At 46.8% G+C, this 14,803-nt stretch overlaps 1 protein-coding gene across 1 annotated transcript in view; it reads left to right on the plus strand.

Moving 5' to 3' along the window:
• Positions 1-1,114: 1,114 nt before the first annotated feature.
• Positions 1,115-14,803, plus strand: part of LOC110510959 (rho GTPase-activating protein 7) — a 164,752-nt gene continuing 151,063 nt past the window's right edge. The window contains exons 1-4 of the mRNA XM_036953903.1: positions 1,115-1,895; positions 4,728-6,832; positions 11,674-11,829; positions 12,198-12,341. Coding sequence (XP_036809798.1) covers positions 4,751-6,832; positions 11,674-11,829; positions 12,198-12,341 — 2,382 coding nt within the window. The 5' untranslated portion in view covers positions 1,115-1,895; positions 4,728-4,750. The remainder of the gene's footprint in view (positions 1,896-4,727; positions 6,833-11,673; positions 11,830-12,197; positions 12,342-14,803) is intronic.

The raw sequence follows: 14,803 nt of genomic DNA on the forward strand, positions 1-14,803 counted from the left end.
GATGTTGGTGGGGGAGTTGTCAATTTTTCCCTTGTTCCATTATCTGTTTTTGCTATAGCAACTGCTACCCTCAGGTCCATACTTCTAAAACCCAACAGAAAACAGTCATAGACGTTATCATCAAGAACCAAGGGATTGTGAATGGAAATGGTGTAATTGGAATGACAGGTATGTTAGCCAGCTGAGACTGTAAGAGTCTGTGTGTAAAACAAACACATTTCCTATGGTCGGTCTTTTCATTCTGATGGTTTGAAGCACAAAGACCATATCTCCTGGTTGTAAGTCAGGCTTGATTGGGCCTGTGAGACCCTTACAGAGGGTGGGGGGAGACCATGCCTGGGTGTGGAGTTCTGCATTGCCTTTTACAACCCCTCAGTGCTTTACAGGACTACAGCCTACAGAGCTCCCCCAAAGTTACAACAACTAGTTTCCTATGTTTTTTGGTTTGGTAAGAGATGCCGTTTTTGATTTCGCTTGAGATATTCTCACCATGAAGCTCTGATATCAGAGCCTATGTATTTCAAGTGTTGGTAGCATTCCCAACAAATGACATGTCTATATTAGGGAATGAATGGTCGGCACTCAAAAATGCGGTAAGATGTTTTGCTTTGAAGACTTCCTAAAAACACAGTGATTCTGAAGTCAAACTACCACTTTGCCCAGATGTGTCCTGTAAAGAAAAGGCACACAGCTCGTAGGCAGCAAAGTTAGCAGTTCTCGCACAGAGTGGCATATTCTCCAGGAATGTCTGTAAACAAGTCATGCTTTTCAATGTCTTTTTTTGGGCAGGTCGAGATGTTTGTGCAAGGATGCTTGTACAGTTACAGGGTGACATGTGAAAAAAGAAAACATCTCAGAAAGCCCTGCCAAAACGTTACTGCAATCTCACTTGGCCCAAAGCCTGAGTTTTCACAGTGGTCTGTCTGTTACTAATCAAAACCAACTGGAGGGAGTCTTTCCCAGCTTAAGGAGATAGAGTGTGAGAGAGAGAGAGAGAGAGAGAGAGAGAGAGAGAGAGAGAGAGAGAGAGACTTGAGAGAGGGTGATTTGAGAGGAAGTTGTCTTAACTCTGTGAAAGGAGGAGTAAGAAAGTAGGATAAACAGCTGAGAGGATCTGGTTGGCGTGGAGAGCCTTGGAGGAGCTGTGAGAGAACCAGGGAGAAAGACAGTGTATAGGATGTGACTAAGATTCCCTGTCAAACCAGCCAGGAGGCGGAGAAGAGAAGAGGTGGGATTGGACAGAGGGAGAGGAGGAGAGTGAGAGAACCCCCTCCCCCCACTCCACCCCATTCCACCCCACCCATTCTCCAGTCGTTCAGCGTCAGTGAAACCCCTAATGTGATCAAGATGGAAGCTCAAGCTATCTTTGGACTTTGTACCGTGCTCCGGATTTTCGGTTGGCTCCGGGGGCTCCCTGCTCTCTGCTCCCAGAAAGGGGTAAAGTCAGCAATGGATTTGATTTGAATCCGCAAACCCTGAGAGCATTCCTCGGAACCGGGAATTAGGACCGATATCTCAGGAAAAGGGGGATTCGTTCCTTGAGAAAGGCTTGTAGGATTGGATTTGTCTGTCCTCTGACTTTGATGGATGGCTAACTCTTCAACCCCATAGTGTTTCTCCTCTGTTATCTTCTGTTATTCAGTCTTATGTTGCTACTGTGTGGGACTGCGACAGTACCCCTCTGTATTCTGGTGGAGTATTGACAGTGACGCAACTCATCCAGGCACGTTGTGTGAAGTGGCACACGGATTACGCTAATTGAGTACATTTTACTTCTGTGTGAGAAGTTGTAATAAGTACACAGTGCCCTCCCTAACTCATGGGCCAGTTGACGTCAGAGGAGGAAGTCACACCGGGTCACCCTCCATCCAACAGCAGTCCTGTGGATGCTTAAGGTATAGACCGACTAGAGTCTAGAGTCTGACTAGAATCGTGTTTTGAGGCTTCCTCTGGCAGCTTTCCCCCTAATAGAAGCATACACACACACACCTTTTCTACTGGTAATAGAATGTTCACAGCTCAAACGTCACTCCAAGATCAAGGCAGTCAAAATGCTCAAAATGAACAGTCCCTGAAAAGAGATGATGATTAACATGGTAATCTGATGCTCCAGTTGTTGAGGCCAGAGGACAGATGTACAGACGTAGGAAGTGTTTCCCTTTCAGTGCAGATAGTGGATGAGCGATATGATCTCCTAGCAACAGCCTTCACAACCGTTCCATTACGTCTGTCAGTGGGGGTCTTCAGAGAACCATACAACGGCCGGCTGGCAATAATATACGCAGATATTGGGTTGATTACAAATTTCACCCTATTCCCTATATAGTGCACTACCAGATCCCTATGGGCCCTGGTCAGAAGTAGTGCACTACATAGGAAATAGGATGTCAAACCGAAGTCTTTCAAAATGTTGTTGTCTCCAATATAAAGCAAAGACTATATTGTGACATGATTTATGGAATATATGCTTATTTTATTTGTTTAATGGGCAACTTCATCAGCTTTTGATAGATTGACACAATGTTTTAAAAAATCCTCCATTGTAATCCTTCCTTCTTATCACTTCTGTCGTAGTGGTGCCAATTACCTTTCTTCTTTAACAGGAGTGGTTGCTTATGTTACTGTGCTGCTCTGTTAAGCCATAGTGGAGGCTGTCTGTCTGTCTGTGTGCATGTCCCTGTCTGTTTCTCTCTCTCTCTCTCTGCCTGTCTGCCTTTCTGCCTGTCTCCTCCATCACTGAGGTACGACAGAGGCCAACAACATTGTCCCATCAAAGTAAACAATTATTTAAAATTAGGGTTAAGGTTAACATTTCAGTGACGTGGTTAAATCGCTTGGCAAAAACCTAAAAACTGTGTTCCGGATTTATTATTATGCTTATTATGTAGGCCCTTCAGGCAGCCTCTTCCCCTCTGACATTCCCAGACAGTGAATGTGGCTATCCAGAGGCTCTCAGCAAGAGACACACAAACACACACAGACACATTCACAAGCTGGATGGTGAGACACACTAATAGTTCTGTTATGAATGGGTTCGAGTCATGTGAGGCACAGTGGTTTCTTGACGACCTCGTCCCTGATGTGGACAAATTGCCCCGGGGCGTTGTTGGTCCTCTTCTTCTGTCATACTCATAAAATCCTTGACTAGACTTCATGGTGGAAATCTTCTGCCAAAATGTTTAGCCATAGGTGAAAGGGTATGTATGGAGGCTTCCCAGCTCTTTAATGTGTACACATGTAGGATATTAATCTGATCACCCTGTTCCAGGAGAACTGTCCTGCATTGTAGTGTATTTGATGTTTAAAAAGGCTTCTGAAGTATGTAATTTCCACTTTGAAATTTCAGACCTGATTTTCCCTAATGAAAAATGTATCAACCCCTTCCAAAGATATCAATGAATTATGAACCACATAATAATTCACATTTCCTGTTGTTGCGGGATTATTTTCCTGATGTAGCAAACTGTCTCAAATGAATATCCTACATCTGTACAGTGCTTGATAGGGACTGTCTCAGTGTAATGTGTGTCCAATGTTTACAGTTTGAACTCGGATTCACTGTCTTGTCTGGGAATGTTGAAATTAGCAACTCTTTTCTCTTAACCAGTCGCATGTAAAAAAATAAAAACTGGAAAAACTCTCAGCACACTTCCAGTCAGATGCAAATGTCTTTTAATAATAGTGAGAAAATAAAAGCAAACCACTGTCTGAGAACTTGGTTTACCAGAAGTGGAAAGATGCTCTATACTGGCTCATAGTAGCCATTGCAGTATTACACTATTCTGTTTTGTAATGTTAAAATCCTATAAGGTTCATGATTGTTCCATGTATGCTTGACATGGGGTTCATGGCCTCCCGGGTGCCGCAGTGGTTAAGGGTGCTGTACTGCAGCGCCAGCTGTGCCATCAGAGTCCCTGGGTTCGCGCCCAGGCTCTGTCGTAACCGGCCGCGACCGGGAGGTCCGTGGGGCGACGCACAATTGGCCTAGCGTCGTCCGTGTTAGGGAGGGCTTGGTCGGTAGGGATGTCCTTGTCTCATCGCGCACCAGCGACTCCTGTGGCGGGCCGGGCGCAGTGCACGGTGTAGCCTCCGACACATTGGTGCGGCTGGCTTCCGGGTTGGATGCGTGCTGTGTTAAGAAGCAGTGCTGCTGGTTGGGTTGTGTATCGGAGGACGTATGACTTTCAACCTTCGTCTCTCCCGAGCCCGTACGGGAGTTGTAGCGATGAGACAAGATAGTAGCTACTACAACAATTGGATACCATAAAATTGGGGAGAAAAAGGGGTAAAAATTCAAAAAGACATGGGGTTCATAACTATAGCAGTTCATGTCAGCTTGGGTTCACAACTATAGCAGTAACCTGCGTTCATGTCAGCTTGGGTTCACAACTATAGCAGTAACCTGGGTCCATGTCAGCATACACAGACAACTCAGTTTATAATATCGCTCCTTCCTAAAGTTTGCTAACCCCATAACCTGAGTATCCCATAACCTGAATATCCCATAACCTGAGTAACTCATAACCTGAGTATCCCCATAACCCAAGTAACTGATAACCTGAGTAACTGATAACCTGAGTAACCCATAACCTGAGTATCCCATAACCTGAGTAACTGATAACCTGAGTAACTCATAACCTGAGTAACCCATAACCTGACTAACCCATAACTTGAGTAACTGATAACCTGAGTAACTGATTCCCACCCCCTCTCTTTCTCTCTTACAGGAAGCTCAATAGAACTGCACCTTATGGTCCGCCATTTTGGTTCTACATCTTTAAAGGGCTCTATGGTTAGCAGTGGGAGTCCGCCAACCATGCTTGTCGCCATACGGAAAAGAAGTTGGGAGGATCACGTGACTCACCGCTCCGGGTTACAGTACAGCTATGACGACCTGGACCTGGTCTGTTGCCATGGCGTCAGTGGCGACGGGCCTCGGCTGGCATCTGAGGGGTCCAAGCAGGGGCGCAGGGAACGATGTGCCTCCATGCCGGAGTGCTGTCACCGGCCACGCCCCGATGGCCTCAACAATGGGCCGGGTCACACGTTGGAGTTTGTGACCTCAGTCAACGTGGAGGACAACGGCGATCACTCTGAGCCGGGGCACGTGATGTCAGCAGGCGACTTTGATTCAACTGTTGTCCCTGTGTTCCAGGCTGAGCTGGTAGACGGCTCTGATGTGACTGTTGATGATGATGACCTCACCGGGAGGCTGACGGAGTCTGAACCTGGAGGAATGCCGGACGCTGGTGAGGACTCAGTTGGCAGCCAATCTCACTGTGACCTAGGCAATGGGATTCTTCAGCCAAAGCCAAACATCATCTGCACTGCAGACAACAGTCATGAGGATGAGTATGACATTGAGGATGGCACCGATGATAACGAGCATCCCAACGTTGATGACGACCGTGTTGCAATCACTGTTCAATCTGTCTCTGTTGACGAAGGACAAAGGGTCTCTATCTGTCCGGACAATGGATTTTCACTGGCCTTTTCTGTTGGTGAGAAAACTGGCAGGCATCCAAAACTCCTGGAGACAATGGCCGACCATACAGACGGTCAGATTGGACTTCCAGAACCCTTAGTGGACACAGAGACCCAGTCTCCTCATACTGAAGTTGAACCACAAGAGGACCTCTCCACCTTGGATGAAAGCAACATTACTGACCCGGGTAAAAGAACAGGAGTAATACAGCAAGCGGCCATTTTGGATTCCTCAAACAAACCAGAGTGCAATAGTGATGTAATATCAGATGTTAACATGGAGATCTTGGAGGCTCCTGTTGCAGACGTTATGGAGGGGGAAGCTATGGGGGAAGATAATGAGATTGAAGCCTTAGAATGGAAGGCTGAGGATAGTGTTGACGGATTGAATGTTCAGAGGAAAATGTATGAAAGCCGTGATAAATTTGACCAGATTCTGAGGGTGCAACATGCTGTGTCAGTGGACGGCAGACAAACAGAACAAGAGCGGCATGATAGCATGAGGACTAATGATGGTTGTGAAATAGCTCAGGACCAGACAGTGTTGAGAAAGGAGGATGTTGACATGGTGGAGATGGAAGGGTCCCAAGGAGAGGAAAGGGCTCTGGAAATGGGCAGGGAGAAAACCCCTGAGGATAAGGCAAGTGTGGAGTCTGTGCATGCTTTGCCTGTCACAGTGCAACGTTCTGATGACCTGGACAGACGCCCATTAGCTGGACAGCAGAATCTTGAAAGTTCAAAAATGGACGGAATACAGGAACGGACTACCGTAGAGGACACGGATCATCCAATGATACAGGTGCATTCTGATGACCTCACAGTGGAGAATACGAGTGGCGGATTGAGGTCCAAAGATTCAACGTGTTCCGAAGAACTAACCTCGGCTGTAACAGCCCAAGGACAGCACAGCGATGGTGGCTCAAAGCTGGACACCATCCATGAGATTAACCAATCCGAAGCAGAGGACGACTCAGTCCCACTGGGGAGACAAGGGGTTTCAGTCATGGGTATATCCACCTCTCCAGCAGCCAGGCTGCCCAATATGGACACTCTCAGTCAACCAATGTGTCCTAAGGAGGAAAATGAGCCCTTGCTGGAGAGATGCCATGGCAACCAAGCCCCTGTTAAACAATTAGGTGAGTCACCTGTTTTAGAGGCAGCCTGCGGTCAGAAAGAACAGGACAGGCCCGGTGATACACAAGCTGTAACGGAGGCTATTGAGGAAGTAGCGCATCCAGGCAACCACGGCAACACTCACCTTGGCGACAAGGCTTCAGACGTGAAGAGAGAGGCCAAATGCGGGGATAACAAGGGGGAGGACCATGTGGTGAAACTTCGTGCTAGAAAGGTAAGCTATAAATTCAGTTCTCCGTTGCATGGGGGTCAGGCTTTGCTGGTGTGTGTGTGTGTGTGTGTGTGTGTGTGTGTGTGTGTGTGTGTGTGTGTGTGTGTGTGTGTGCGCGTGTGTGTGTGTGTGTGTGTGGGGGGTGAGGGGGAGTCTGTGCGAGTGTGTCTGGAAGTGTCCGTGTGTACACACACTATGTTCCGTATTTTGCTGTTGTTTATGAGTGTGTGCTGAGTAGTACTGCACTATGTAGTCCCTATCTTACTGTCAGTTATTGGGCGGTGGTGAACGTTAAGCCCAGCACACAAATCACTATGTCCCGCGCTGTGCCTGGCGTGCCTCTCGGAAAACAATGACTTCACTTTCACATGCCTACCCATCTGTGACTACATTTGGGGATCTGTAAAATGTTCTACACTTTCCCAATGTCCTGCTGCAAAACAAGGTCCTATAAGGGCATGGAAGTTGTGTGTGAGGGCATTGGAAACACATAGCCAGAGACGGAGTGGCCATAGGGCAATTCTGGCAAATGCCAGATGGGCTGGACCATCTTTGGCTCAGTGGATCTAAACATTTTTGGGCTAATATGTAGAAAGAAATGGTCTAGTGTGGTGACCTCAATGCCCGCGCCGATATCTGGTCCCAGTCCACCCCTGCACACAGCGCTGGGTGGCAGTAGCTACAGCAGCCAGAACAGCCTTAGCTTAGCATCCCTGAGACTCAAACCGCACTGAGCCAAATACCTCACACACTGTTTATACACCATTAACCTTAGTGCTAGCTAGCCTGTCAGAATACCTTGCACTGTTACACCATTATCCACGGTACTAGCTCGCCCTGTCAATTGCCAAATACCTTGCACTGTTTATACACCATTATCCAAAGTGCTAGCCTGTCTGGAACTACCTAAGGCTGTTAGTACATAGTTAGCGGTAGTGCCAGCCTGATGGCAACAACCAAATATCAAATACCTGAGACGGCTAATCTACTATTAGCTGTAGTGATAGCCCTTAGTGAACAACCACAACAGAACCTTATTTACAGAGTTGTTAGGCCTATTTACGAGTCTCCTTGTTTTTAAGTAGGCACATTGGAGAGGGACTCCGCCCAAGCACAACACTCATGCCACGTACTAGGATCCTTCCAGAACATACTGTGTGCTCTTTGCTGTTGTGGTTGTCGCTCGCCTTGCCACAACATCAAGCCATTTCACGATACACATGGTGAAACACCTACGTAGTTAGTGGTCAGAGATGTGACATTTTGTAAACGTATGTAGTCCCTGATAGTCTCTAAAGAGAGAGAGGTTTATTGCCTTGTTGAATGAGTAATGGGTGTAGTCTGTAACTGTCCTCATCTAAACGATGATGCCCAATGCGTTGACACTGATGATGTCCTCCAGTGCAATCTGTAGTCAAAAGGCTGTGAAATTGCATAATGCCTCTCGACTTGATGTGGCGTTGCTTCAACATAAATCTCATGTTTGCGTAGCATTTTTCAGTGCCAAAACCATCCCAAGGCCTGTGAGGTCACTGTCCTCAGAAAACATAGAAAACCCGTGAGGCTTTTATTGTGGACGTCTCCGATATCAATCTGCGACTGAAAATAATGCTGCTGTGATTTAAAGGTGGGGAGGTTGTAAAGACAATCTATTTGTCATGTGGGAAAGAGTTGTCTGACGTTACCACAGCGTGTGAGTGCTTTTGCACTGCGTCCGGCCAATTTACTTCACAAATATGCACTGGAGCAGGTCAGTTAGAGAAGCTCCAGGTCTGACTCAGGGTTTCCTCTCTCTCTCTCTCTCTCTCTCTCTCTCTCTCTCTCTCTCTCTCACTCCCTCTCTCTCTCTCTCTCGCTCCACGTCATCCTTCTCCTAGGCAATTGAGGCATATAACGGATCCAATATATCAGTGTCCTATCCACCCCCAGCGTGTGAACGAGAGATCGCTCAGATATGGATCGTTGTACAGAGCCACTTATTTGCTTCATCAACACAGCAACAACACAGGACCAGATACTGGCTCAAATATGGTTATTTTTAGTCGTCTACATTTGGAGGACATAGAGAGAGAGAGGGGTGAGGGGACTGAGAGAGAGAGAGAGAGAGAGAGAGAGAGAGAGAGAGAGATTGAGAGAGAGAGAGAGAGGGAGAGAGAGAGACAGAGAGAGAGAGAGAGAGAGAGAGAGAGAGAGAGAGAGAGAGAGAGAGAGAGAGGGAGGGAGAGAGAGAATAAAAAGGTAAAGATGCCACACTTCAGGGAAAAGCAAGAGGTTCTATGCAGTTCATACAGCATGGTGTTGTCTCCCATCTCACCAACAGGAAGTGTCCAACTGTGTAAGAGAGAGAAACCCCCGAAGACAACACTGTGTGAGGAAAACCAAAACCACTGGAATTGCCCCTTCAAAAAACACATGCTTGTTTTTTACCCCATCGTTGTTGCTGTTGTTGTTCACTTCTGACCCAGTCGTCTATGTTCATTCAACAAACCTCCACAAAGAAAACATTGTTGCATTGGATTGCAGCGAGACGTCGGGACGCACACAACGAGCCCCCTCATAGGAGGAAAAGTTATGCATCATCATGCCATGAACATTTCCATTACATAGGCTACATAGTTAAGGTCTGTGTCTGGTTGCCTTATTGGAAAATACAATAGGAACTGCTCTGACAGCCTAATTCAGTGAACATTTTGCAATAAGACAGAAGGACGCCCATCGCCTCACAAACACTTACATGCACGCACACACACACACACACACACACACACACACACACACACACACACACACACACACACACACACACACACACACACTGGTGCGTAAAATGGTTCCATAAAATGGTTCCAGAGGGCTGTTTGTAACATGGTTTCTTTGGAACTAATGATCCAGCTCTTATGATGTCATCCCAGCTCTTTCTGTAGATGGTCACAGAAAGCAGAAGGCCCCACCCAGAGAGGAGAGAGAGGAGGGATGGATGGAGGGAGGGCAAGAGGAGGGATGGAGGGAGAGAAAAGGAGGAGAGGAAGGATGGAGGATAGGGGAGGGGAGAGGGATACAGTCAAAGGGGATACAAAAAGCGAGAGAGAAACAGAGAGACAGAGAGAGAGAGAGAGAGGCAGAGAGACAGAGAGAGAGGGAGAGAGAGAGAGAGAGGGGCAGAGAGAGAGGGAGAGAGAGAGAGAGAGAGAGAGACAGACAGACAGACAGACAGACAGACAGACAGACAGACAGACAGACAGACAGACAGAGAGACAGAGAAGCAGAGAGACACGTCTTATTGCAGACAGACCCCCTGATAGGTCAGTATAAGACCTGCTATGACAGACAGACCACCTGATAGGTCAGTATAAGACCTGGTATGACAGACAGGCCACCTGAGATCAGTGTAAGACCTGCTATGACAGACAGACCACCTGAGGTCAGTATAAGCCCTGCTATGACAACCAGACCACCTGAGGTCAGTGTAAGACCTGCTATGACAGACAGACCACCTGAGGTCAGTGTAAGACCTGCTATGACAGAGAGACCACCTGAGGTCAGTATAAGACCTACTTTGACAACCAGAACACCTGAGGCCAGTGTAAGACCTGCTATGACAGAGAGACCACCTGAGGTCAGTGTAAGACCTGCTATGACAGACAGACCACCTGAGGTCAGTGTAAGACCTGCTATGACAGACAGACCACCTGAGGTCAGTGTAAGACCTGCTATGACAGAGAGACCACCTGAGGTCAGTGTAAGACCTGCTATGACAGAGAGACCACCTGAGGTCAGTGTAAGACCTGCTATGACAGACAGACCACCTGAGGTCAGTGTAAGACCTGCTATGACAGACACATCAGGGAAGAGAAGCAGAGGAACAGAGGAGAAGAAAATAAGTGAGTGAAGAAGAAAGTGAACGAGTGGTGGCAAGGAGAAGGGAGGAAAGACAACCGGAAGAGAGGGGGTAATTAAAAAAAGGATATGAAAGGATATAATTGGAGACAGAGGGGGGCTTTTTGGTGGAAAATGTAAGAAGAAAAAGTAGGAAATGGTGGAAGAGAACCAAAGAGAGAGAGAGAAAGACAAGGAGAGGGCAGAAGAGGTTGCCCAATTAATTTGAGTGCATCTGAGGATCCCATCCCAGGATTCTATCAAAGACTTTCTGTGGTCAACATGATATTGAATCAAAGCCTTAGTTGATATATCTCTGGCATGCATTACATCAGGCCTTTCTTGTCTCATTCACAAGGCCCCAATTCAATCAAACACACATAGGAAAACTGCTCAACGTAATGCTTTCAGAGGGCTAAGAGAGAAAACATGACTGAACAGTGAAGTCCCTGTCTGTGTTATGTGTTATGTATTAGAGTTGACATGAGACAATACATATACCTGCTCCCTTCCCTTTAAAAGAGAGCAAGAGAGGACATGACTAACGATGAACGGGCTTATTAGATGATAGTCAGTTAGCTGTATCTAACCACAAAGTGGAAGGACCAACAGAAGAGAGAAAGAACCGAGGCCTAAAGTATCCTTTAGTGGTTGATGCCCAGTAAAGACACAATATAAATCATCATCACTGTTCTCCTTCAATCAAAAATAGTCAAATATAGAGCGGCAAGTTGCCGGTTCAAATCCCTGAGCCCACTTGGTGAACATTCTGTCGATTTGACCTTGAGCAAGGCACTTACCCCTAATTTATCCTGTAAGTCGCTCTGTATAATAGCATCTGCTAAACGATTCAAATGTAAATCAATAACACTGTTACCAGATATTTTAAGTACAAATAATCTCTCCCTCCATCTCTCTGTCTCTCTCCCTCCCTACCTCCCCCCATCCTCCCTACCTCCCACCTGTAGAGTTCTAGAGAGGAGCAGGAGCATTCTCGTCTGGACTCCATGGTGTTACTGCTGATGAAGCTAGACCAGCTGGACGAGGAGATCGACACGGCCCTCAGCGCCTCCTCCTCCTCCACCATGGCCATCACCCCCACCCTCAGGAGACACCAGCGAAGGGTCAGTACCAGTACACAGAGACAACTTTTACAATTTACAATATCGTCTCTAATTCTAGACATGCAGTTACATAGCATTGTTTAAATATTCCCCATGTAATGTTAATGGGGAGCTAACATGGCCGCCATAGAATGTTGAAGTGTCATGTAAATGCATCATTATACAGAAACCTCATTGGCCCAACTCTGTAAATACATGGCTCTGTCAGTAACTAGTTAGACGTTACAGGAGACAGTCAGTACCTAGCTAGCTTCAGGAGAACCTAATGCTAACATGGCTAGCTTCAAAGGAATAAGTCATAGAAATAGCCATAAACTATTGCTCTAAAGTTTATCTCTAAACCAAAAAATGTCCTTCCTCGGTTGCAGGAAGTGGACTTCGACTCAGTAAAGCCCGTTGGGAGAGTGTCAAGCACTTCTCAGTCTGTGAATACTCCACAACAGCATCAAGTATCCACTACTCTGTCCCCCGCTAGGCCGACTGCTGCTCCCGGGACCAAACCCAAGACTGGGGTAAATCAGTCAATCATCGTGACGCTTATGCTTTATCCCAGATTTCAACCTCAAATCAACCATATAGGGTGTCAAGGTTTTGGGGAACATTTCAATTGAAGTGTTAGGTTTGGTCACATTTTAAACAACCATTTCCAACACAATCCACAACAGGGGTCTCAAGGCTTTGTTTGTGATGGATCTGTCAAACAACAACAGAGGTTTTAAGGTTTGGTTTATTTCAAGGCAAGTTCACGTTTTGTGACGGATCTGTAAAAGTTGATGTCAGTCAAAAGTGTAAAGGATCTCTGGTTCGTTCTAACCTGAAATATGTCTCTTATTGAATCTCTGGTTCCACCTGTCTCTTAATCTCTGGTTTTGTCTAGCCTGAAATCTGTCTCTTAATGGGTCGGCCGGCTGGTCGCTCAACTGAGCAGCTATAGCAGGAGGTACGGGGCATTTCACACCAGGCCAACTGTGTGATTAGGTTTAGATCCCATCGGAGAAGGGAGAGAAGGCTTATTGCCTTTCTTTACACACCTCAAGTCCCTCCAATCCCTCTGTCTGTGTCTGTTTACTATACAGTCCCATGAGGAGTGTTTGCAGTGCACTTAGTGAGCTGGCAAGGCACAAGTCACGCACTAAAACCCAGAGAGGTTCTCACAGACGAATGGAGGGATGGACCGACAGACAGCGAACACACGCACGCGCACACACAGACACACACACACAAACACACAATCACACACAGACTGACTCTGACTGGTAGGAATGTGGCTCAGCCATTCCGAGGGCCTGGTTCCTTGGCAGACAACTAAAGCCCGTAATTAGCAGGTTCCTGGGTCTTGAGCCACCTCGCCCCAACAAAAGGGTCAAAGGGGGGGGGGGGGGGGGGGGGGGGGGGGGGGGGGGCTGGGGTCGTGACAGGACAGACCAAGTGGGGCGAAGGGAGCCGAGGGAGGGGGTGGGACTTTGTTCAAGAGAGATTTACATCTTGACCTCTTCAGTCGCTCACTTAATGGCTTTTCTGTCTGACTGTGTCGTCTTTGTGTTTTTGGGACAAGCACACAATGAACACACAGGTGGGTTGACCTTTTCTTGGACAAATCTTCTGGGACTGAATCACTTTATCCAGTGTTTGTTTTTGGCTGTTGTCTTGTGATTGAGGGGACGCTGAATTAGACACTGCTATTCTATTGACAAATTGCCACATAGAAAGACATACAACATTATGATTTGATAAAAAGAGATGATATCGAAGGTTATGCTCTTATCTGTTGTTTACAAAAGCACCGGAAGTTCTTTGGGGTTCCAGGGTTCACTTCCGCTCCTCTTCAAAAAGCTGTAAAAAAAATGTATTTCAAAGGTTATGGTCTTTTAACAAGCAATTCAACATTTCAGAATGGAAGAAGGTCGTTACACAGAATCTATCGCTTAATCTCGTGAGTTATTAGTTATTTATCACCCGAGAATTGTGCTATCCAGACAAAATACTAGATAGATGATTGGCTTTGTATCTTTAAACAGGAAAAACGGATTTCTGTGTTATCTGTTGTCATTCTTCTTCCATATATAAACTCAGCAAAAAAAAAAGTCCTCTCACTGTCAACTGCATTTATTTTCATCAATTTAACATAAGTTAAGTAAATATTTGTATGAATATAACAAGATTCAATAACGGAGACATAATCTGAACAAGTTCCACAGACATGTGACTAACAGAAATTGAATAATGTGTCCCTGAACAAAGGGACAAAAGTAACAGTCAGTATCCGGTGTGGCCACCAGCCGATTTAGGTACTGCAGTACATCTCCTCCTCGTGGACTGCACCAGATTTGCCAGTTCTTGCTGTGAGATGTTACCCCACTCTTCCACCAAGGCACCTGCAAGTTCCCAGACATTTCTGGGGGGAATGGCCCTAGCCCTCACCCTCCGATCCAACAGGTCCCAGACGCGCTCAATGGGATTGAGATCTGGGCTCTTCGCTGGCCATGGCAGGACACTGACAATCCTGTCTTGCAGGAAATCACGCACAGAACAAGCAGTATGACTGGTGGCATTGTCATGCTGGAGGGTCATGTCAGGATGAGCCTGCAGGAAGGGTACCACATGAGGGAGGAGGATGTCTTCCCTGTAACACACAGCGTTGAGATTGCCTGCAATGACAACAAGCTCAGTCCGATGATGCTGTGACACACCGCCCCAGACCATGACGGACCCTCCACCTCCAAATCGATCCCGCTCCAGAGTACAGGCCTCGGTGTAATGCTCATTCCTTCGACGATAAACACGAATCCGACCATCACCCCTGGTGAGATAAAACCGAGACTCGTCAGTGAAGAGCCCTTTTTACCAGTCCTGTCTGGTCCAGCGACGGTGGGTTTGTGCCCATAGGCGACGTTGTTGCCTGTGATGTCTGGTGAGAACCTGCCTTACGACAGGCCTACAAGCCCTCAGTCCAGCCTCTCTCAGCCTATTGCGG

Source organism: Oncorhynchus mykiss, chromosome 19 (assembly GCF_013265735.2).
Source record: "Oncorhynchus mykiss isolate Arlee chromosome 19, USDA_OmykA_1.1, whole genome shotgun sequence".
NCBI classification, from domain to species: Eukaryota; Metazoa; Chordata; class Actinopteri; order Salmoniformes; family Salmonidae; genus Oncorhynchus; species Oncorhynchus mykiss.